Genomic DNA, 24,452 nt, shown 5'->3' on the forward strand with positions numbered 1-24,452 from the left:
CTCCCTAGACATGAAGACAACATAACATTTAGGAAACAAGTCTTTCTAAAGCTGAGTGTATGTGTAAGGGAGACTGCATGAGGCTTTTTGGGAGCTTCCTTTGCCCTTTGTTTCTGAGTGAAGTGCCAAAGCTTACATCTGCAGGGGTTATCACCACCAGATGTGAACAAACAAACAAACAAGCAAACCAAAGCAAAAAAACCAAACCAACAAATAAAACCCAAAACAAACAAGACAACCCTACTCCAGTCTATGCCATCACCACCACAAAATTACTGCCATTTTGTTTGTAGAACTCTCTGATTCAAAAATTGAGATATTGATCGGAAAGAGGATGATAGCCTTTGGAGAGCTCGCAATATCACTGTCATCTCTACGCAAAGGATGTTAATGCTACTTCATTTTCCAGATGTCCCAGGCCTCTAAAATACTTTGTGTCAGAACCATGGGATATGGTTTTGGATCCTTTGCTTTTTAAAACATGTGAAAACAACAGTTTGGGGTTCTATATATATGGATAAATTGTTGCAAAATTACTGTCTTCAAGTTCTTTTTTGGCCCTTATGCTTTTTTGGATGTCTTTTTTGTACCTCCTCCCTTGATACTCCAGAGGCAGTAGAGCTGTTGGGCAAGTGTGCATCCACCATGAAAAGATCTCATCAAAGCCTCTACATTAAATAATGTTCTGTCTGGATTGCTTTGTTGTTTTCTGACAGCTGGGAAGATGTAACTTTATTATAGATAATCCCTTGCTTCTGCTTCTATTACCTTCCTTGTGATGACAGAAATTAACAGGTATCTGCACCTGTCTTCTTCACCAGTGGCTGCAGTTTTCCTTGAGAAGAGGTACTGTTCAGTATTATGTTCCATCATGTTTCCAGAAGATTAAATTATTTCATGGGGACTAATTATACAGACAGTAGAAGTAGTGGAAAGTGTAATGCTAGCAGTGCTAATCCCACTATTGAATTTGTATAGGAAACAGACAGCAAAAGTCTATTTGGAACAACAGTGATAAATTTATCACCCTTGGCACAGTGATGCAATCCTGCTGCTGTATCTTGGAAAAGGAGTCTGTGCAACTTTTGAAACATAACTCTGTGTACAGAATCTGTAACCTTTTGCCTGTTTATGGCATGCCAAGGATAATTCCTGAACTAAATTCACAGTCCTCTGCACAGCCATGGACTGCCTTAGGTCCAGCAATAAACAAGCACCTTTCATGAGCTAGCAGCTCTGCAGCACAGAAAAGCACAGCTGGCCCAAAATAGACTAGAGCTGTATCAGATCTGCATGTCACCCACTGCACTACCCTGAATAGCTCTTTGTGGATGCCACTTTTAGAAGTGCAGTCAGACTTGGCTCTGAGACAACATCCATAGGCCTTTATAGACTTGAAGGTCTAAAAATAATGTGTTTGGAATAATATACTTCAACTAAGACTGTGACAACCCACTGGAGCATAGCTCAGTACAGACTGTTTCTTTTGCTGCCTGAGGAACAGTAAGCAGGAACTAATTGCCTTGATTGTTTCTCTTCCTGAATTGTGTGAATTTGATTTTTAAGACCTTGGTATCAGCTGCATGAACAAGCAATTACAGACTTGAGAATAATTTCCCAAGCTGTTGCTGCCAACAGAACTTTGCCTGTTCCAGTATACTCTGGGAAAAAGGGAGAGCATAAACAGGTTCTCACTTTTCCCCTCCTCTCTCCACAATGACTGCTCAAGAGTACTCCAAGCCTTCAGCATTACTGCTGAGAATTATTTGTGTGCTATTCATTCTGCTGATATTACACTGCTATCACAGAAAGAAGGAAATTTTCACAATCTTCTCATAACAAATCCACCTTGTCAGGAAAAAAAAATCTCCCAAACTTTAGAGATTTCCAAGAATGATCTGTAACATTTTTCTGTGTCTGCTCTCTGAGAGATTGCCATTTGTCATGGGAAGGAAAATCCAGACTGTCTAGAGGTGTCTTGATTCAAATTTAGTCAGTCCCCTCTAGATAAATCTAATGAAGCAATTTGAAGCACTTGCCAAGCAGTTGTGCTTTGTCACATCTCAGTGTATCTGCTGTGGTTTATGCCACATCTCCAGCTCTTGACTTTTTCTTCATGATTTTTTCCACAGGCTGCACCCTCCCAGTCTGTTCTCTACAGTGCCTTGGGAAACCACAGTCAAGGTCTTGCAACTGTGTTACATAGAATTTACAACTGTGAATTCCGACAGTCATTTACATATAGTTCTGCTCATGCTACTTTGGCAATGCACAGGGACTTCAGAATCAAAAATACAAGAGAAGGAAAATTTGTGTTTCCTTTGGGACTATGCATGATTTATTTACAAGGCGCAAATAAAGAGACTAAAGTTAATAGCTCTTGAATGTTATTTCCAGCTGTGTTACTTCATCTATGTGACTTTGGGATACCAGTGTCTATATTTGAGCTTCCATGCATGTATTTGTTCCTTACAATGGCTCTAATCCTTTTAAACTGGTAGTTGTCCAGTGTGTGTATGTGCACCAAACATATGACACAAGAGAAACATCAAACCACATCATAGAAAGTCCAAATTTACAAGCTTAAAAGAAATGGACAGAAATGTTGGCTTGCAAAGTGGGAAAATAAAAATAACAACAACAAAAACAGTAACAACAACAACAAAATTATATTACCTGGTAAAAAATTTTGAAACATTCTCTTATTCTGCCCTTTTCATGATCACAGCTTCAGTCATCAAGTGTCTGTTTTCAAGAGCTTGGGGACAGCCAGTGAACCACCCACTCAGATTTCTAAATCCATGCATGAATGTTAGGGAACACAGTCAGGCACTGCCACAGCCAAACCTTACCTTAGAACCAGGCACACAAACTAACAAACAGTAGAAATTTGTTGTATGTTAGGATAAATTGTTGAATACTGTAACTTGATAGGCATTGTAGCAAATCTGTACTAGGCAAATAACTATTCTACTGCATAAAAATCACAGAATCACAGAATCTTTTAAGCTGGAAAAAGCTTCTGCGATCATCACACCTAACTTTTGACTGATCAGCACCTTGTCAACTAGACCATGGCACTAAGTGCCACGTCCAGTCATTTCTTGTACATCTCCAGGGACAGTGACTCCACCAACTCCCTGAGCAGCCCATTCCAATGCTTAACAATCTCATTTATGAAGAAATTCCTCCTAATGTTCAGCCTGACCCTTGCCTGGTGCAGCTTGAGGCTATTTCCTCATGTCCGGCCACTTGCTGCTTGGAAGAAGAGGCCAATCCCCACTTGGCTACACCCTCCTTACAGGTGGCTGTAAAAAGTCATAAAGTCATCCCTGAGCCTTCTTTTTTCCAGGCTAAATAACCACAGTTTCCTCACCTGCTCCTCATCAGACTTGTGCTCCAGACCCTTCACTGGCTCCATTGTTCTGCTCCGTGCAGAGTAAAACTCCAGCTGCATCACACCATTGCTCCACCTTACTCTTAAAACATAATGATAAAGAAAGACATCAGTGAGGATTATAAACTCCTGATGGGGATGGACCATTTCTTTCCAATGTAAAAATGCCCCTGTTTCTTTATGTTTTATAAATAATTCAAAAGAGACTGGTCTGTTCACTCCATGGTAATTGCACAGTGAAGCTGTGCTTCAGATGAGAGAAAAAACAACCCACTGAAACCCAGCCATTTCTAGCAACTCAAGCTGTTACAGTACTGATCACAAAGCAAATAAAACTGGTGTGACTGCATTGTTGGATTAGAGATAGTAGCAGCCATAAAAGGGCAGAAGCCACCTCCCCCACACATCTTTCTTTTTTACAGATTCTATTTGTTTCACGAGAATCCACACTTGTGAGTCTGAAATATCAGAGAGCTAAAGAAAAACTGACTGGAGCTAGTTGGGGGAGGAGAGGGAACAGAGGGGAGAGGTTTAAGATATCATCTTTAATCATCTTGCTGCATAGCAGAATTCAGCCTCACAATAGACAGAAAGGTTTCCTCTGCAGTGAGCAGGCAGAGTGCATTCAGCCAGCTCCGGCACCCTGTGTCGAATAAAGCACTTCAGAATTAAACATTGAGCATCACAACCATCACTGAAAGTTGAAGTCTCATGAGGAGTAATAGTTCGTATTGTTCCTCAGTAAGTGTAGTAGATACTGAAAATTTGAAAAAATAGACTATATGTCTCCTACAAAATTTTAGTTCCTCAGTTTCAGCAAAGATGTTGCTGACATAAAATAATATTATGTTGCTGACATAATAATAATAATAATAATAATAATAATAATAATAATAATAATAATAATTGTTGCTGACATAAAAAAATAATTTGTATTAAATTATTTACTATAAGAACTACTACATGAATGAAAACATTCATACAAAACACAGGTTAGAGTGCATTACTAATTCTCATTTGTTTTCCCTCCAGGAGCTTCTCCAAAGGCTCTTACTTGGTTTAGCTTGTCTGTGAATTTTAAACATAATTAATAAAGACAGCTTAAGCTGATCTCCTGGAAGTTACACAATCTCTGTTTTATACTAGGAAGTCTGTCCTACAAATTACAGACTGTGATCAAGTATGATCTTACTACCACTGAAACACAAGCACCAGTTTTCTTTTGTTTTGTAAGCACTTGCTCAAGGATCTACACAAGCTGTAATTTGTGTTACATATTTGTGGTCCAGCAGTATGGACCCATCCAAAGAGATGTGAGATTCATGTTTTGAGTGTGGCTTTATGTACAGAAGGAATCAGAGTTTTTTTGCTTTATGATTCACTAGATCACTTTGCAAGGGAAGTACTCTCCAGTATTACACCAATATCAGGGAGAGATATGAGTCTGCAGGAGTTAAGGCACAGCCTTTCCTTTGGGCAGCAATAAAACCCCTCCTTCTTCAAAATAAGTATTTTCTACAGCAAATGTATATAACTGTCTTGCAGCTAGAACTCTTTTGTACATTTATTTTTTTTCAGGAAGCTCCTTCTCATGTCTGGGGAGGACACATATCTGGGAAATCAAGCTATGTGTCCTTACAAACTATAATTCTAAAGCAGGAACAGCTATTATCAGAAAATAGCCAGAATACTCACTGAATAGTAATCTTTCCTAGGTCAGAAGGAATCCATTCCACACTTCATGATTGTAATCCAAAAGTTCACTGAAGCCTGGGGGCTTTCATTAACTTTGAATGAAAGGTCTGATTATTAAAAAGAAAAAAACCTAAACTAAAAAAATCACAAAGCAGCACTTCACCACCCAGATGCCAGCCTCTGTGTGGGGATACAATTAAAGTTGAGCAAAGTAGAACCAGCTGAGGTTTTCACTCTGCTTTGTACCATACCACTTATGCATCTGAGGAGAAGGCTTTATAGTTTTATAGTAATTCTCTGGAGAAGTTCCTACACAGCTCTCACCCAGAGGGATTTCTGAGAGAACAGCTAGTGATGGCAGCTAAGGCAGCTCAGCATTCTTTTCTCAGGTATCTCCATAAACACCAGCCAGGACCATGCTTGCTGAAATAACTGTTTTTGTCACTGTGCTGAACAGTCTCCATATGTGTCTTCAAGGAATAATTTGTCTGCATGGTGTAGAGACATAAAGAGCACAGGAAGCTCTTTACCAGGAAGCTTCCAGCAATGGATCAACTTCCCAGTAGTCTGAAGTTGTTTCTGGGTACCTAGCAAGAAGAGAGGCTCTGCTGAGGAAACACTTCTGTACAAATTTGATTTCCTGATTGGCAACCAGGAAATCCAAAGATGTTGCTAACACTTGGAGACATATTGTGATCAGGCAGAGAGACCTCCTTTGTAATCAGAACTGAGAGAATTCTGTCATAAAACAGGAGAGTCTGATGAGTTAAAGGAGAATTGAAGAGAAAGGAGGAATACAACAGGGATATGTGTTCCTGAACAAAAGAAAAGGACAGTTCCCTGGGCATTGAATGCTAGGACTTCTTCTTCATGACCAGTAAGAGTAGACTGAGAGGAAAAGTGATCAAAAAAATATTAAGATGTTGTCTGTAAAGAGGGTAGAAGACAATGGATAAATACATAGAGAGAGCTGAATAGAAAAAAAGTAAGAAGAGAGAGAAATGAAAGGATGAGAGAAGAGGAAGGGCAGACTTGAGTTCCTTAGTCTGAGCAGGGCACAACCTGTTTAGTTAAGTGCAATGTTTACTGTAGAACACGCCTGCTCTCAGGACCACATCTGACCCAGGGATGTCTCAGACAGCAGTGAACTGAGCTAGTCTCTCTAGACTAGGAATTACATTGAACAGAAAAATGCATACGACATTTTATTTATACTATGTTCCAGCAGAGAAAAAGAAATATAAGCATATTGCTTTTCTGAAGGCTAATGTTTCCTTCCAGCTGCTCCACATTGAGGAACACTAAAACACTTGGGAGAGTCATATTTTTCTGCTGTGTTTGTACAGCATGAGAAGGTCATGCTTCCCACTCAATTTCCAGCTACTACTACAGTCTGAAGAATAATTTAAAATAATGGTAACTTTATAAATTGCCTATAGCACTTCAGCTTTATTTGCTTTCTCTGCTGAAGTGCAGTATTTTCCATTTAAATTCATGATGCAGAAAAGGATATAAAGGATAAGCAGAAAAAGATATTGAATCTTCTCAGACTGTGGAAAATCACATAGGTATTTGTGACATTGGCAAAAAAAGTATTATTTTAACACATACATATAATACAACATTTTCCCAATAATAAGTGTCAGTACATTGTAAAAAGGCAGAACATTGACCTCTGTATGTTGAAATTAAAACCAGTGCTCAAGACTCAACACTTTCAGTGAGATACCTACACTTGATAAATATCTCCATTGTTATTGTTATTTCTTAGCGGGAAAAAAAACAAAGGAAAAAAAAAACAAAGCAGAAAAAAGAAAAAGCAGTCCTACTTCTGCTTTCATTGGGGTGAATGGAGTGATTTTTACTGATTATAAAGTCATGATGTAAAATAACTAATACATGATCACTGCTTGGCACTCATCTTGCCAGTCTCAGTCACAAAGCCAAGGGCTAGATGTCAGCTCTTGACAGCTGTACGCTCTTACAAGAGTGTGTTGCTGGCAGGGCCAAGACAGATTTGAAGTGATGCTGCCTATGTTGCATCTGTTATTTGAAGCAAAAACCAGATCTTATTTCAGCTTGTTTCAGTCTGTCCCCCTATTAAAGCCTTTTTCATCTAGGTACTGATTTTGTTGCTGTTGGCCTCTGAGGAACATCTAGGCCGAGACAGTGTGTGAACCAACCAAAACCAGCTGCACGAACAGTTGTCAGCTCCTTGGGAGATGAAAGGAAGGGGATGCTATGGCAGTCTTCAAGTGATGGCTCTCCTACCAACAGCCTCCATCAAATAATTCCTTGAGGATTTGATGCTATATCTGAGAAGCCGAGAACTAAAACAGTTAGTTTTTCCTGAGCTATGCAGAAAGGCCACTCAGAGCTATGGTGTTTTGCTTAGACATGCATGCACACAGGCATACACACACACAGGAGGGTAATAGATGAAAAATTCATATGCAACCCTGAAGTACTTTGTAGTAATGAAGGTGGAGAGGAGGGAAGATATATGGAAAGTATTGCTTTGGCTCAGATTCTCCCTTTGTTGTTCAAATAGAACTAAAGATGCACTGGTATGGTAACCTCTTTGCACAAAATTGTCACAGTATATGCAAGCCATTAGCTGTAGCAGATTCATAAAAAACAGCCTGTTAATACATTTCACAATAGGTGTGCTGTGTCATGATTTTAAGAGGAGAAAATTGTGTAGGTTAATCCAGATCCCACCAAAATCTACTACAAGTTTCCCACTGAATTCAACATCAGGAGCAATTCACAAGCTCTTTTTGTAGGAATCAATTGCCCGTATGCACGTGTATCTGAAAGTGCTCCCAAAAGCCTGTAGGGCTTGCATATGTTTTTAATATTTGTCATGATTTTGAAGAAAAAAATCTTGTTTTGTGTAAATAAATGTAGCAGATTGTTTGCCCACCTCTGCTTTGACAGATATCTTTTCATATCCCAGACATTCATGCTTCAATTACTGACAAATTGCTTCCGACTCTAATGTCTGAATTCCTGTATCCACTAGCTGACTCTTCAAATACAGACTTTTCCTTCTTTTCCTTCAGAATTTTCCTTCTGTGGTTCCTGAATAATTTGATTTGTAGTACTCTGAAACATCCATAAATAATTATCAGTACAGACTGCTCACCATCAGAATTGTGTAATGTAGACATGAATGAAGTCTTGAATGTTGACTGGAGCTTTTTCTCTTTCCTAAAGTGTTTTATTTTGCACAACATTTCTTTCCCCTATCTTGCCCTGAAATATTTGTCTTGGATCAAACAAACTGGCAGTAACACATAAGGAAGTATAAGTTTTTTCAATGGCTCACACACCAACCTCTCAGTGTCCTCCAGCAACAGGTACTTTTCACTTTAAGAGAACTGACTGACATCTTCAGATATGGAACTGTGTGAGATTCTTATTCCTGCTCTTATTGATTCAGCATTTTGCTCTTCAGCATCTATTTGCGAGCAGTTGCTAATAATAGGCTCATTAGAAAGCAAGCTGTGTTTGTTACATGCTGTAGCACTCCAATTGTTAGACCTTACTGCTAACAAGCATAGAAGAAAGATTTGTGCTTGCTCCAGAAAACATAGGTACCTTGCTGCTGATTTTTAGTATTTGTGAGAGATGATGACAATTCCTGAAAAGCATATTGGAAAATCTTCATGTGGAGAGCTTTGTAGACGGTTGGCTAGCTGAGAAAGGTCACGTAGACGTGATACCACTGGTTAAACAAGAAGGAGACAAGGCTAGGAGTCAGCAGTCAGTGTCCAATGATGGGCAAGGACATTGTGCCCTTGGTGCAACAACAGGATAGAGAAGGGGATCTTTTGCCAAAAATATGAGGACAGTTTGAGCACAATAATCACAAGAATGTAGAAGTAGCAACACAATAACCATAAGAATACAGAAGTAGGCGTAGTTGGCTGAAAAGTAACTAACCAATAATGAGCTCTTCTTTGCAATATGTATGAGCTTCATTAACACCAATATAAATATGTGTGACTATCAATAAAGTTTGAGACTTGCTGATCACTCATATTGGGTGCCGCATTTCTCCCCCGATCCTACAAAATGGTGACCCCAGTAACATGATACCGGCAACGGCAACCATGGTGGATCGGTGTAGGGGTTCGGGTCCTGTCGCAGCAAGGACAGTGAACAAGCACCGCTGAAAAAGGGAAAGGTGCCGCGCCCTGGGTGACCTCAACGGAGAGCCTGGCCGATACGTGCTGCCGAGACCTTGTGGGGCTGCAACAGCACTGACGTTTTCAAAATGGATAGAGAAAGGCAAGCAGCATATGATTTATTTACTTGCTTTTTACAAAACGTCAGGTTAAGGGCATAGATTTGCAGAAAGAGCTTCCCGGGTTGTTAGCTTATGGGTATGAACAGGGAGTTTTTCAAAATCCTCATACAGTACATGAATTAACGGAATGGCGTAAATTTGGAGACAAGTTGTGGGAGGCAGCTATAGATGAAGATAAAACTGCAAAAAAGTTGGGAAAGCTATAGCAAGTCATGCATAATGAGTTATTACAATATCAGGCAGAAAAGAATGCTGCACAGCAAGCTAGCGTGGCGCATGATAAGAATAAGGGTTATGGGGACTGGTATAATTGTCTGTTACCCCCTGCCACATCTACAGTCATTTTGCCACCAACATCAGCTCCTCCTTCAAGCAGCAACTCACCCCCCACGTGTGCCACAACAGCACCATCCTCACCGCCTGTACCATGGCCAGACCCTCCATCTCCTCCTCCTAGTAATGAGCCAATCCCTGGCCAGAGAATGACCTAGCGGGGGTCATTGCACAGGAGTAAAGGGAGGCATGGGCAATGGTAGCAAAAGATATCATGGATTTGGGGGATAGAGAGGCTATAGCAGCAGCTATGGATGTTGCTTGTCCGGTGATATTTTCTCCTGTGGCAGGGGGCGGGTATCAAGCAACAATTACTGCACTAGACTGAAAGCTGTTGTCGCAATTACAGTCCACAGTTAGTCAATTCGGGGTAACCAGTGAGCCCACAAAACAAATGCCTGATTATATCTGGGGGACTCAGGTGTTACTGCTGGCTGATTGCAGAGGAATAGTGAAGCTTATCTTCACTCAGCATCAGCAGCTCTTGTTTAATGCACACTGGCAGGTACTCTGCCAGGAATGTGTAGCAGTAGCATGGCAGCCAGGCGACCCATGCTACTGCTCTACCCAGACCTCTAGGAATAACCCTAGAGGAGCTAATGGGTCTAGGGCCTTTTCTTTGGACAGAAGCACAAGCATTAATCGGTCCTGATAAGTGTCAGGAGGCTATGCGCCTGATGCGATTGGCTATAGATAGGATAAAAGAGCCAGGGGGGATTCCCTCTTATATGGGAATAAAGAAAGGAAGAGATGAGTCATTCAGATCTTTTATAGATAAGGCGGCCAATGCTATCGAGCAGGAAGGAGTCCCTGACTTCATGAAGGGTACTTTGTTGAAAAAATGCACACTCCAGAACAGTAATCAGGCTATGAGGAACGTATTAAATACCCTAGGAGCTAATTGGTCTATAGAAGAAGGTTTAGAACGATTGGCGAATGTGCCCGTAGGAAATCAAGCAATGTTAGTAGAAGCTATTAAGGAGTTAGGAGTAGGATTACAAAAACAAGCAGCAGCCTCACAGAGTCAGGTGTTGGCTGCCCTTGCACCCCTACAAGCAGCGGCAACAAATACTGCTCGGGCTCCATCTGCTGGCCGATTCAAATGTTACCGGTGTGGAGGCATGGGACATACGTGATGGGCTTGTCAAGCAGCCAGCGTCTGGTGCCAAAGTTGTCGCTCGGACGCCCACAACACCGGAGCCTGCCGACGCTGCTCGGGAAACGTGAAGGCCACCGCGTCCACCAGCCACCGCACCCAGACACAAGTAGCTGCTGTCAACACCTCAGCCCAGCTTCCCTTCAATCAGCCACCGCCGGGAGCCTCGAGCTAGACGTGGCAGCTTCAGTAGCAGTAACATTGATGACCACCCAACCGGAAAAGGTTCCGACTGGAATAAAGGGATCAATCATCATTGATGGACAACCTATGAGAGCTTTGCTCCTGGGATGATCATCGGCCACCATGATGGGATTATTTGTTTTATGTGGGGTAATAGACGCTGATTATACAGGGGAAATTTGTGTCATGGTACATACTCCTTTTCCTCCAATACAAATGGAGAAAGGACAGAGGATAGCTCAATTGGTTCCATTGGAGCAGATGACTAAAGCATTACCCCCTCATCAATCACAGTTGAGAGGGGAACGAGGCTTTGGTTCCACTGGAGGACTCACTCTATTAACAATAAACCTGAATGATTGACCAAAGCGCACTGTAATAATAGAGTATCAGGGTGGGAGGCAAACTTTGGAAGGTTTATTAGATTCTGGCGCAGACTCCAACATTATTAGTCCAGATTTCTGGCCCCACAACTGGCCATTACAGCCAACCACAGTGACAGTTACTGGGGTTGGAGGCCTAACGCTTGCAAGAAAATCACCCATGTTATCTGTAACTATTGATGGAAAAATTTTACGGAGTGTTTTCTCAACTGTACCTTTGCCCCCTACTGTGCAGTGCCTCATTGGTTGGGATATTTTGGCTCAAATGGGAGTAGTGCTGACAAATGAGCACCCTTTAGGCTAATGGCCATTGCGTGGACTTTCCCAATCCCGCTAACTTGGACCACTGACGTTCCAGTGTGGGTTAAGCAATGGCCATTAAAAAGGGAAAGTCTGGAACAAGCTCATATACTAGTACACGACCAATATAAGCAAGGCCATTTACAATTGTTGACAAGTTGCAGTTGAGCTCCTGGCAAGCAGAACCTCAGGCATTTACAGGGTTACCTGGCCACCAAGGGTAACAGTTGTATGAATCCCCAGAACAGAAAATTCTAGCATGGTTTAGGTGGGAAACCCAGCACTTAGTCAAACGTGCTTTAGGGCAATCTCAGTCGTGTATTTTACAGTCTAAGTGTGGTCGGGGTATTCCCCTGTCACAGTCAAGTGTAATAGGTCCGATTTCAGGAGATCAAGATCCCAACCAAGTGTGGGACGATTGTTTGAGAGACCTAAAGAGATTAAGTCTGGGCAGATCAGGGAGGAGAAATGGAAAAGGAAAGAAGAGACATTTTTAATGATTTGTGAGAAACATGTTTATTTCCCAAATGTCTGGGTGGTTCAAAGCAGTGCCTGGAAAGATCAGGTTGACGTGGTGGACTTATGCTGTTGCTTTACTAATCTTCACCCTCTTAATAGACAGTGCAGACGTCGCTGGAAGAGTGGAAACCCATCAAGTATGGGCCCCACCTCAGCCCAAGACTAACATCTGGGTCACCCTGGCAAACTTAACTAAACAGGAGGCTATTTGTCTGTCATTATTTTCTCCCGGTAATCCATTTACAACCTGTTTGGTTGGGTTACCAGCGGATCCCTGGCCATGCCCCTCATATGTACCCACCTGCAGGACCAACGATGCTAGGGCAAGTGTAGATAATTGGGACCAATGGGTTTCCTATTTTCCCATAGCACCGCAGGAACCCCAAGAATTGGAACTGTTAGGTTCAGTGATGGTAGACGCATGTCTTAATTTCAACCATAGAAGCCAGCTGCCAGACAAGAACCATTCCACTATTGTAACTTCCAGCATGGCTGTCTACCAAAATGCAACAGCCTGGTGCAATTATACCACAAAGAAAGTATCAATCTCATCAAATGACCCTATTCAATTGCCAGCAGGATACTTTTTAATAAGTGGAGACTGCGCCTGGCCTGGTATCCCATCTATGCTGTGAGGGGGGCCATGTACAATTAGACGGCTGTCTCTACTTACTCCCAACACGTCCATAATAATAAATATGAGCCGCCGCCATCATCGAAATAAATGAATGGCTCATGGATTTGCTGCAGACTGCAAGGACGATGTAAAATTTAGGTCCCCAGAGGCCATAGTTGCAGCATCTTTCTTGGCTCCAGGGGTATCGGCAGCAGGTGCTCATGCCATTTTGAATAAGTTGGGATGTTGGCTTGCTAAGCAAACCAATGCCACCTCTTAGGCACTTTCTAGCCTTTTGCTTGATGTTGATTCTATTCGCCATGCAACGCTTCAAAATAGAGCTGCAATTGATTTTCTTTTACTTCCACAAGGCCATGGTTGTGAAGAATTTGAAGGCATGTGTTGCATGAACATTTCTGACCATTCACGATCCATCCACTCCCAGCTCTCTGAGTTGTGGAGGTTAACTGGAAACTTACAGGTAGAATTGGGTTTTAGTATTGATGAATGGCTCAAATCTTTAGGCCTGGGATCATGGTTATGCTCTATTGTTAAGGTTAGCATTATAGTGGGCATTATAGCTTTGTTAGTAGTATTAATTTTGCCATGTTTTTGCATGTGCCTACAGAACATGGTGCAAAAGATGATATCTGCTGCATTTAATCAGACCATGCTTGTTCAACAGAAAAACGGGGGAAGCGTGGAGAGCTTTGTGGACAGTTGGCTAGCTGAGAAAGGTCACGTAGACATGATACCGCTGGTTAAACAAGAAGGAGACAAGGCTAGGAGTCAGCAGTCAGTGTCCAATGATGGGCAAGGACATTGTGCCCTTGGTGCAACAACAGGATAGAGGAGAGGATCTTTTGCCAAAAATATGAGGACAGTTTGAGCACAATAATCACAAGAATGTAGAAGTAGCAACACAATAACCATAAGAATACAGAAGTAGGCGTAGTTGGCTGAAAAGTAACTAACCAATAATGAGCTCTTCTTTGCAATATGTATGAGCTTCATTAACACCAATATAAATATGTGTGACTATCAATAAAGTTCGAGACTTGCTGATCACTCATATTGGGTGTCGCATTTCTCCTGCCAATCCAACATCTTCACATTGATGGTGCAGGACTGTAAAAATATAAAACTTGGATGACTCTGAATTTTTCTGTTGCTTAAATTTTTTGAAGACCAGAAGTTTTGATAAATATGCAGTTCAGTAGCAATTGATCATCATACAACACAAACAAATCATCTTTGCAAAAGAAACCTGTAAAATCTAAACCAAAAATAATCACAGGCTGATTATGAAAGTAAATCACAGAAGAGAGAGACAACCATGTTCCCAAACAGTCCACAATAATGATGAGTACATTTCCTTTGAACGCATATGTAATATGCATATCTTAAAATATTTGTAGTAGACTGCAGATGTCAACTGCTCTGTGAAAAAAAAATTTTGCATTATGCCTTGGTTAATAAAATGGCCCAAAAGTAGTTCAAAAATGTAGTTTGCCTGGAACACTGTGTACATGTATAAAACAGATTACTAAGAAGAAGAAAGTGAGCTTTAGGAAGCTGTAACAGTGTGTATATCTCTGCTGAGTTTATGTCCAGAACCCAGGTCAGCCAAATGCCAACCTATCTCTTAGTAGGAAGTTGTGAAAATGAGCATGAATGGTGAAAAAACTCAATGCTTCAAAGCTAAAGCTGGTCAGAAAGCTCCTCTGCTTTCTTTCCATCTTGGAAATGGTTTGGCCATTTCGATTTCTGTGATCATTTGCCAGGTGTCAGGAACAGATATAAAGCACAGAACAAAATGCAAGAAAGGCAAACAGCTGAGCTGAGCAATGCTTTCCACCTCTATAGGCAGAAGTACTCTGGTATTTGGGAAATCTAATAGGAAACTTGGAACACGGACATGAGGAAAGAGGTGATTTGCCTTTTGAAACGTGTGGACTGGAAACTTGCTGCAACCCAGTGTCAGAAGGTATCTATTCCCATGAACTAGCCTTTGGAATTCTACCCTGTCCCTAGACAGACAGGGTCTGGGGCCCCTGGGTTATTGTGTGAGAAGCTTGGGGGGCACAGCTGCTGGCTAAGACACGGACAGGCTGAGGCACAGCCCACTGAAAGGGAGCATAAAAGGGGAGAATAAAGACCCTGGTAAAACTGAGTGGTTAACCTTCCCTTGCTGTACCTCTCTTTAAGAAAAATGCCAGAGATTGCATACAAATTTTGCTATTCAAATGCTGTTCAAGCCCAAATCCATGTGGAATTGCACTAAGTATGTACATTTTCCTCACCATGTTGAAGCAGGACATCTCTTAGGTGCTAAAAGTGGCAGTAACGTGCACAGCAGCCCAAACTGCTCACTGGCTGGCAGATTACTTCACAGACAAAAAGTTGTATGGGTCATCAGAAAAAGTAATTTTGAAGTATGCTTTTATTTTAAAATTTAAGCACTCTTTTGAGGGTTATTTTGGGTTGAAGACTGAGGTGCACATTCTGACACTTCAGACAACTATGGAATACTTCTGAAAGAAGGAACTGCAAAATTTTAGCATCATAAAATATTTGTGTCATGAACAGCCAGGCAGCCAGTGTTAAGCACAAAGTGGTATAGGTGGAGATTTTTTCCACCATTGAAGGTGCTGATTTAAAGAAACAGGGCTAATAATAATTACAATTACAAAAAAACCCAACAAAAACAATAGAAGCAACATAGAGCATATAAGAATTAAGTTAAAAAAAAAGTTTCTTTTGCATGAAAAAAGTCCCTGAATCTTTTTTATTTTAGCTCCTATTAATTTTATTCCATCACCTCATGTCCAGTTGACTTGCATATTGAGCTACTCATTTTTTTCCTAAACAAATTCTTCCTGAGCCATTCATAAAGAGCTATAAAACTTGGTTGAACAGGGATATCAACCTGGTTGAGCAAGCAAGTGGTTTTTCACAAGTTCTTAGAGAGCTCCCAACAGAAAAGCTCCTGACTGTATGAAGGATTTCCTCTCTCTCTCTCTGGAATCATGAATATGCAATTGTATCAATGACCTCTGACATTTTTCCAGAATTCATTACTTCACTTTCTATTGTTCAGAATCTTCACCTAACAGCAAAAGGAACCTTTAGGGGTGCAAAGACTGTATCTAAGAGAAAGCCCCAAACGTGTCACGGACATAGTACGCTATAGAATATGAGTGCCATGATACAGCACTGAAGTGGAACAGTGAAGAATACCCTTTGACTCTCATCCTGGAAACACCTAGCCAGCTCCAAAAACCTTTTATGTCAGCAGTTACTTCAATCAAAATCATTATCCTACATTGAGTCATACCATAAAGATTTTTGGTATGTGAAAGCCTTCAAGATATATTCATCTTGTCTGCTATAATTTTTACCATGAGAATAGTGTGCAATGAATTTTAATAGAAGGCTGTGCATTAACAGTGCACTCTCCCAGATGCATAAATATCTTGTGTACATAGTTAACTATTTTTTTGGCCATGTATTTCTATGCCATTTTAATGCTGTTAATATCTGAAAATGTTTAATATTTTGGGGGAATACTAAGTCAGGTAACAGTAGCATTGTGTCTACTTTGTAACCCCAGCACACAAGCGTGTTCTCCCCCCAGTGCTTTTTTTATTACTTTAAAAAATCATTCAAGATAGGAATATTTCATGGTTACCAACAGGCTATATTTATTGTAATTGAGGACTCTACACACATTGTTGCACAAAATTATAATGGACCAATCAACAAAACCATACAGTTTGTATGCAATTGTAAATAGCACTTTAGCAGAAGTTTAACATATTGTGCATTAGTTGTCTTAATGAGGTGACAACTTAAGATGATTGCTTCATGGGAGTACAAAAGTGCAAACTTCCATTCAAGGCATACACAAACACACAAAAAAGATTACTATACATGCCACAGGTCTAAAATAAACCTCAAACCAATGCTCTCCACCCCAAAACAAGTTAAATGAATAAGTACCAGCACTCTTAGCAACCATCAGTGTTACCACATTCAAAGTTTTATCTCTAGCAAGAAGCAGAGAAATGCAATCTGAAGAAATGCCCTTAGCTTGGAGTTTTAGATGTAATGCAACTATGTCACATGAACTCCATGTTTTTGTTAGGCAAGAGTGAAAGAGTTACATCACTAAAGAAGCACTTCACCAGTGTATTACCACTAATTCCTGAATCACTATATGGAGTAACTGTGTGCAACAGTTGACTGTGAAGGGAAATAGTGTCTTTACATCAAAAGGTGATATTCAACTAAAATTCAAGTATTTACTATTAGACTGTAAGTAACTCTGATCTTCTGTTCCTGTGCACTACATAAAGCAGATGAAGCATAATTTTTTTTTTTCATTTTTATTCTTCCCTTTGCTCTGGGAAAAGGTGTAGAGGGAAGAACCAAAATGTAGGTGCAATCCTACATCTACAGCAGTTGGTGACAGGTCTGTGGGGTACAACTGTCCACATCAAGATGATCTCTGGATTTTCAACACGCAGCCTTAATGCTCTCAGATCATTCCCATCTCAACACCTACAAGACTCCTGCTGTCGCCCTCTTTTTTATTTTCACCAGCTGTTCAAATCTGTTGCTCAAGCAGACATGTTACCTTCTATTCTGCACAAGTGAGCACCTGAGCTGCACAATGTCATCTCTGGACAATGAGGAGATAAAAGGATGGAACAGTTTCTCTCTCTCACACCAGGTTGGGAAGGTCTGGAGAGACTTTACACTTCTGTATCAGCACCAGTGAAGAATTGCTGCAGATTGTATAAGCTTGAAAGACACTTGTTTACAAAACCAAAATTATGATTAAGTAAATTCCAAAGAAAAAATGGCCTCTTACAGTATTTTAATTACTGCCTAGATTAATTTAAAAATAATATGAAATACTAAGGGTTTTTCATAATTAAAAATTATTTTTCTCCTGTTATCAAGTTAAATCCAAGGCAGGAGTTAAACACAGGGGACCACAAACTTCGGTGAAAAAAATCTGCTACTTAGAGTTATGAAAAAGAGTTCAAACTCTAAATTAGTAGCATGCATGATTACAGAAAAAAAAAGTAATGAGAAATCTGAGATTTGTCTCTCAATAAGTTTTCATAGATTTTGGTGCAAACACAGCACATTCTGCGAAGATGGGGAATAAGAATGTGGAAGCAGTTTGCCACCTTTGCAAATTAATTGAGGCAAGATAAAAAACTGAAATGTGAAAAACAAGGCCTGCGTATCACTTTTTAGCCCTCCAGTACCAGATACCTCATGCTTTGAAAATGACAAAGTACAGCAGGGACTATGCCTTCAACAAAGAAAGGAAAATAATTAAAATTAGGCTAGCCCTCTTCCAAGCATTTCTACAACAGGCGCTACCATAGCTTATTCACTATATTAATACATGAACAACATTTTTATTTCCCTGAATTTAAGGGAAAATAAACCACCAGAAAATGCACTTGTAAAAAGATGAAAGCATTGGAAAAGTACAAAGTAAGTAAGGACTGTGTGCTTGTATATATAAATCTTTATAAATACACAGAAATGGTTACGATTTTTTGTCCATTGGTTTGTTTGTTTTCCCCAAATCAAAGCAGAACACAATGTATTCTTTCAAATGGGTTTTGAATGGGGAAGTACGAGTAGGATTGACAAAGAAAATGACAGAGGAAAAGAACAGTGAAATTTTATTTCCTTGGCAAGTGGAAGTACAGAGATGTTACTGCAGCACTCACTGTTCTTACCTTTTAGATCCCAATTCATCAGAAATTACAGTGTAACTATATCAGGGTGGAATTTAACACACAGCTTATATTTTCGAATATGTAACTTTATTTTTCTTAATAGTATCCCCACTTTATGCAGCCTACAAACCTGAAGAAAATGCATTTACTTCTGAAAGTCATAATAGTAAGTGTTTTAGGCTGCTGAAAGTCAAAGAAGTAATCCTGAGATTTCAGATGTTAAAGCTTTCTCCACAGCCACATGTTCCTTTGATGTTTGGATTATTGAAGACAAATTCACTGGACAGTTTGTCTTCTACATAGTCCATTTCAGTTCCTAGAAGTGTCAGCTGTGCCTTCTTTTCAATAAACACTCTAACCCCTTGAAAATAACAGAAAACCAGAAATTACATACAGCAAAACCATCATTCACTTTGAAATTCACTTTTGACCAGTAATAAAAAAAGAGGAAGCTAAGCATAAAGACTACTAGTACAACTTGGTTTCCCTGGCCTAATGTGGGGCACTTCAATCACTATATTCTTTCTACCAATAGAAGTCTGGCAGAAGTCTGGAACTGTTAACTTATGTGTGCACACGAATGTCTGCTTTTTGACAGGGGACAAAAAAATGATGCTGAGGGAAATAAGCTGTAGAACATGGCAACAAATCTCAGCTTGAGTACACAATTCCCATGCATAGCAGACAGTAACCCATTCCATACCCTTCTTAAAGTCTGTAAATCCAGCAAGATACAAAACTTTGACAATATAGATTTCTTCTCTCAAAATGGCCAGGTTTTATATCCTCCCCAAACAGAATCTTGTGCTGCTGCACCAGAAACTCACCATCTTGAACTACTTCTTCATCAGAGTCTCCTTTCGATTTTGTATATTCTAATGTGTAAGAAAGTCCATTGCATCCCCTTGTACGAACACCTACTTTCACACCTACCTAAATAAAAAGAAACAACAAAAAACACCACCACATGTACGACTTCCTTTTTAAAACCTATTCAGACCATCAAGTTAAAAAATATGCAGAACAATGAAGTGCTGACATTTATTTTTCTCCACTGTCTAAATGCAAAAGTGAATTACTGTAAACAGGTAAGAGGTAACTTTTTCTTTTTTCTTCTATAAATTTGACTGCCAAGATAAAAAACGCATCTGATCCTTGCTGGAGTGGATCATGCCCTCCAGTATGCACAATTTTTGAAGTAATGAACCATAGGCAGTCATATAGGAACCAAGTCCCAAAAAGACAGTCAAATTTCAAAGAGAAGTATTTTGTGACTTCAAATTACAGTTTACTCAGATGCTAATTCCGGTCATATGACAGTAACATAATTATGAAGCTGTGAGGCCAAAATAAGGGCAGTTACTAGATTATCACAGAACTCTTCTTCTGTGATAATCTAGTAACTGCCCTTATTTTGACACTGTCAGAAAACTTACTTTAAACCAAAGTTCTGAAAAACATGCATTGATTTTTCATTACCTCTATTGCCAAGAAGCAAACCCCTCCCTAAATCAAAGTATGTATATGTGTATTGGTTAACTGGCCTTAAAAGCCAACTTACCCAATGTTTTAACATTCACAGCATTCAACAATCAGACAAGAAGAGCATCCATGTACGGAGAAAATCAAGATGTTTTAACAATGTAGACAACTATTTGTATGTAAGAATCTTTAAGAAGTATCCCTCTCACCTTCTACGCACCAGAGCTTCATAGCTGAAGAGCCAAACTTCACTATCTATGTCCATATGTTGTGATAAAAATGTATCAAAATGTAACAGTTTTCATTAAATGGGCTCTCAAGATAAACTGCATCTGATCCTTTCAGACTAAATGCCTTTCTCTACAGGAACTGCTACAAATAATGGGGTGAAAAATGCAGACACCATTTAAAGTCAGGAAACGACTGACCATATAAACTGTAGGCTCAAGGCTTCCTTAGGATGGTTTAAAACATTAGAACAAATAAGTCTAGTTACAAACATGCAGGAAGCAAAACAAACAATGGCCTTGGTTAATAAAAGAAATATTCTTCTTGGAACAATACTTACTGTAAAAAAAACCCTAATGCTTGTTTTTACAATGATTATAAAAGAAGCCTCTGTGTGTCTTTCCCTCAAGAAGAAAAGATGACAAGCTCATTATTTGGTGAAACACTGGTTACTTAAAAAAAAAACACATTGTCTAGCAAGTTTCCTAAGAATTAGATATTCTCCAATGCATATGAATATAACTTTATTACTGCATATTTCACAATGAGAATTCCTACAAGAACTTAAATAATAACAGCTGAAGAGCTCTCTCCCTATCAGAAATCATTACTATGTCATACTAAAGGGCTTCATTAAAATGTAGCTCAAAAATATCTGAAGCTTTAAGTTTTTCCAACTTCATTAATTTTAAAAATAACTGTACAGTGAATTGTCTTTACAGTCAGTTGTTTCCAGCATTTCATTTTATAACAAAACAAAGCTGGATATATAAATAAGCTTATGCATTCCTCACCAAAAAAAAATGTCAACATCTCTAACAAACACCTCAGTGTTCAGTTCAAACTTCTAAGTTAGCCAGAAATGCTTTGCAATCATGAGCTGTACTAATATCTTAGCATACCCTACAGACTGACTCTATCTACACTTACATGGTCAGGTTTATCTTTCAGAAGCTCTTTTATCTTCTGGACAGCAGAAGGGGTCTGAAAGACAAAAGAATACATATAAATTTGATTTTTTTTGTTGCTTATTTGTATATTTGCAATGAGTGCTTGCATGTATTAAAGCTGATGCCTGTACTGCTGTAAAACAGATGTCTGCTCAACCTAACTGACACAGAGCACACAACCTCTTCTCACCCACACTGCCAGCAAACAGATACCGCAAAAATTCAATCCTTAATACTTAACAGTGGGGGTTTTGGCTGTTAAATATCAGAGTGGCTTGGGTTGGAAGAGAACCTTAAAGATAATCTAGTTCCAACACCCCTGCCATAGCAGGAACAGTAGGCCAGGTTGGTCAAGGCCTTGGACATAGGCCAGGTTGGTTCAAGCCCAAACTGGGCTTGAACACATCCAGAACTTCCCTGGGCAGCCCATTCCAGTGTCACACCTCGCTCTTCCTAACACCTCATTTAAATCTCCCCCTTGTCCTATCACTGCAGTTCCTGATGAAAAGTCCCTCTCCAGCTTCCCTGTAGGCCTCCTGCAGATTCTGGAAGGTTGCTGTGAGGTCTCCAGACAACCCTCTCTTCAAGGTGAACAGCCCCAACCTTCTCAACCTGTCTTCATAAACGAGGTGGCTGCAGTCCTCTTACCACCTTTGGACTTGCTCCATGTCTTCCCAGAGCTGGATGCAGGGTTCCAGGTGGGCTCTCAGCAGAGCAGAGCAGAGGGGCAGAATCCCCTCCCTCCCCTGCTGCCCACGCTGCTTTGGATGCAGCCCAGGACACGTTTGGCTTTCTGGATTACAAGTGCTCATTGCTGGGTCATGTCCAGCCTCTTATCAACCATCACACCCAGGTCCTTCTTGATATGGCTGCTCTCAATCCATTCTCCACCTAACCTGTTGGTGTGCCTGGGATTGCCTTGCATTTCACTTTGCTGAACTTTATGAAGTTTGTCCATCTCTCAAGCCTGTCAAGATCCATGTTGTTTCTTTGCAACTTTTTCTTCCAAAATCCCTATCATAATTCAATCAAGTAACTCTTTCTTGTAAAACTTTTGTCACATATCCATTACAGATAAAAATCAGTAAGATATAGAGGGCTTATAGCCTACAATTCTCTCCCCATTAACCTTAAGGGGACCTCTGACTTAACAGCAGATAAAATTCACCATTCATGCAGATCTAGTTGATGCAGAAATGCAATAACAAAATGCAAACGTCGAAATTTCCATTACATTCCCACAAGTTTCTAAGACACTGAGAAAAGCATTAGTAATGTGAAGCTCTTACCACGAGCCGAATTAAATACACAAAGCAAACTTCAAGTAGACTTGCAGCAGGAAATCCTTTCTAATTACCACTACCACTCTTGTTGCTAGAGACCCACTACTGAGCAGGAATTACCCGCTCTGAGAAACGACTGAGCTCTGTGCACTTGATCTGCCCCTGTTCCCGCGGAGACATGGCTGTACTTTTCTCTGCAGTGCTCTCAGAATCAGAGGTTGGAAAAGACCTCTGAGATCACCGAGTCCAACCTACGACCAAACACCATGTTTTCAAGTTTGACCTCTCCAGCACGGCCGCTAGTACAGAATGCACGCACTTTACTATCAACAACAGGATGTAAAGCGTTCTTGGAAAGATCCTACGCGTCAGCCTCGGTAAGTAACGCATTACCCTTTTCCAAAAAATTTCATCACATACTTTTTTTGGAGTGTCTATGCGACCAGGCCCCGCGCTCGCAGGGGCCGCACGGGTGCTGCCCCGGAACCCTGCGGTTCCGCAGACGGAGCGGCGGAGCGTGGGGCCTCCTCTCAGCGGGACCGCCGCGGAGCAGGAGCCACCGCCCGCCTCTCAGCTCGCCAGGGGAAAGAAGAGCCCGCTGCAGCCCGCCCGCCGCAGCCGCCCCGCTGGGGCTACCGACGCCGGCCCGTCCCCGTCCTTGCGCCCGCCCCGCTGTCGCCAGGGCCCGCCTCACTGCCCGTGGCGCAGCTCCCGCACCCGGGAGGTGCCGCGGTCCCCGCGTCCCGCCCGCTGCCGGCCCGCGGCACTGACCAGCGTGAGGGCGGCGCGGGTCGCCTGGATCCTGCGCTTGCTGACGGCGCGCACCGTGGCGCGCACCACGGACGAGGCCATGGCCCGGCGCCCTCGGCCAGGGCAGCGCCGCCTGCACGCAGTGACGCCACCGCGCACGGGCCGCGGGCGGGGACGGGCGGCGGCGGCTCCACCCCCGGAGAGGCGCCCGGTCCCGCTCCGGCCGCGGCTCCGCGCGGGCGGGGCAGCGCAGGCGGCGGGGCAGCGCGCCCAGATAAGCGGCAAAGACAGCCGGGACGCCCTGCTTGCCCTTCAGCCGCCCTGGCGGAGGCCGCGGCAAAACAGCCGCCCAGTATCACGTGGAAAGGGGAGGTTTTTCCTGAAAGCCTTCAATGATTGGTCTGTCAGCGCCGTTGAAGGTCCAAGTTAACAGGTTACGGAATAACAATCTTTATTAATTTAGAGTGCTAGGGGGTTGGAATGGAGCTTAAAGATCATCTAGTCCCAACCCTTTTGCCGTGGGCAGGGACACTGCCCACTAGACTAGATTGGTCAAGGCCTTATCCAGAACTTCCCTAAGCAATCCATAACCAGTGCATCACCTGCCTCACAGTAACAAATGTCTTCTAATACCTCATTTGAATCACCCCCTTGTCTTATCACTACAGTTCCTGACGAAGTCTCCAGTATTCCCTGTAGGCCCCCTGCAGATATGGGGAGGTTGCCATGAGGTCTCCAGTTAACTTTCTCTTCTTCAAACTGAACAGCCCCGACCTTCTGAGCCTGTCTTCATAAGGGAGGTGGCTGCAGTTCTCTTATCAGCTCACTGCAGAGAAGGCCACACGCTTAACAATTCCATATCCTTCTTAAATTGGAGGTCCCAGAGCTGGATGCATGCACAAGAGGCAAGCAGGAGAGACAGAATCCCCTCCCTGGTCCTGCTGCTTTGGATGCAACCTAGAATTCTGACATTTTAAGGTGCAAGAATTGCTGGTGACCGTAGCTGACCGTGAAAACATATTCAGAGCAATATTTTAATTCAAAGCACTGTACTAAAAACCTCTAATCCCCGACAAAAGTCAGCTCAAGACAAC

The 24,452-nt window shown here is 41.4% G+C and overlaps 1 protein-coding gene across 1 annotated transcript; it reads right to left on the reverse strand.

The window, feature by feature from the left end:
* Positions 1-16,576: 16,576 nt before the first annotated feature.
* ISCA1 (iron-sulfur cluster assembly 1) lies at positions 16,577-23,511 on the reverse strand. Its single transcript, XM_036403399.2, has 4 exons — positions 23,380-23,511; positions 21,306-21,359; positions 19,493-19,598; positions 16,577-19,026 (listed from the first exon to the last, which is right to left on the reverse strand). The coding sequence occupies exons 1-4, from the start codon at positions 23,458-23,460 to the stop codon at positions 18,878-18,880; spliced, it is 390 nt and encodes a 129-aa protein (XP_036259292.1). The 5' UTR covers positions 23,461-23,511; the 3' UTR covers positions 16,577-18,877.
* Between the last annotated feature and the right edge of the window lie 941 nt (positions 23,512-24,452).

Source organism: Molothrus ater, chromosome Z, assembly GCF_012460135.2.
Source record: "Molothrus ater isolate BHLD 08-10-18 breed brown headed cowbird chromosome Z, BPBGC_Mater_1.1, whole genome shotgun sequence".
In the NCBI taxonomy this organism is placed as follows: Eukaryota; Metazoa; Chordata; class Aves; order Passeriformes; family Icteridae; genus Molothrus; species Molothrus ater.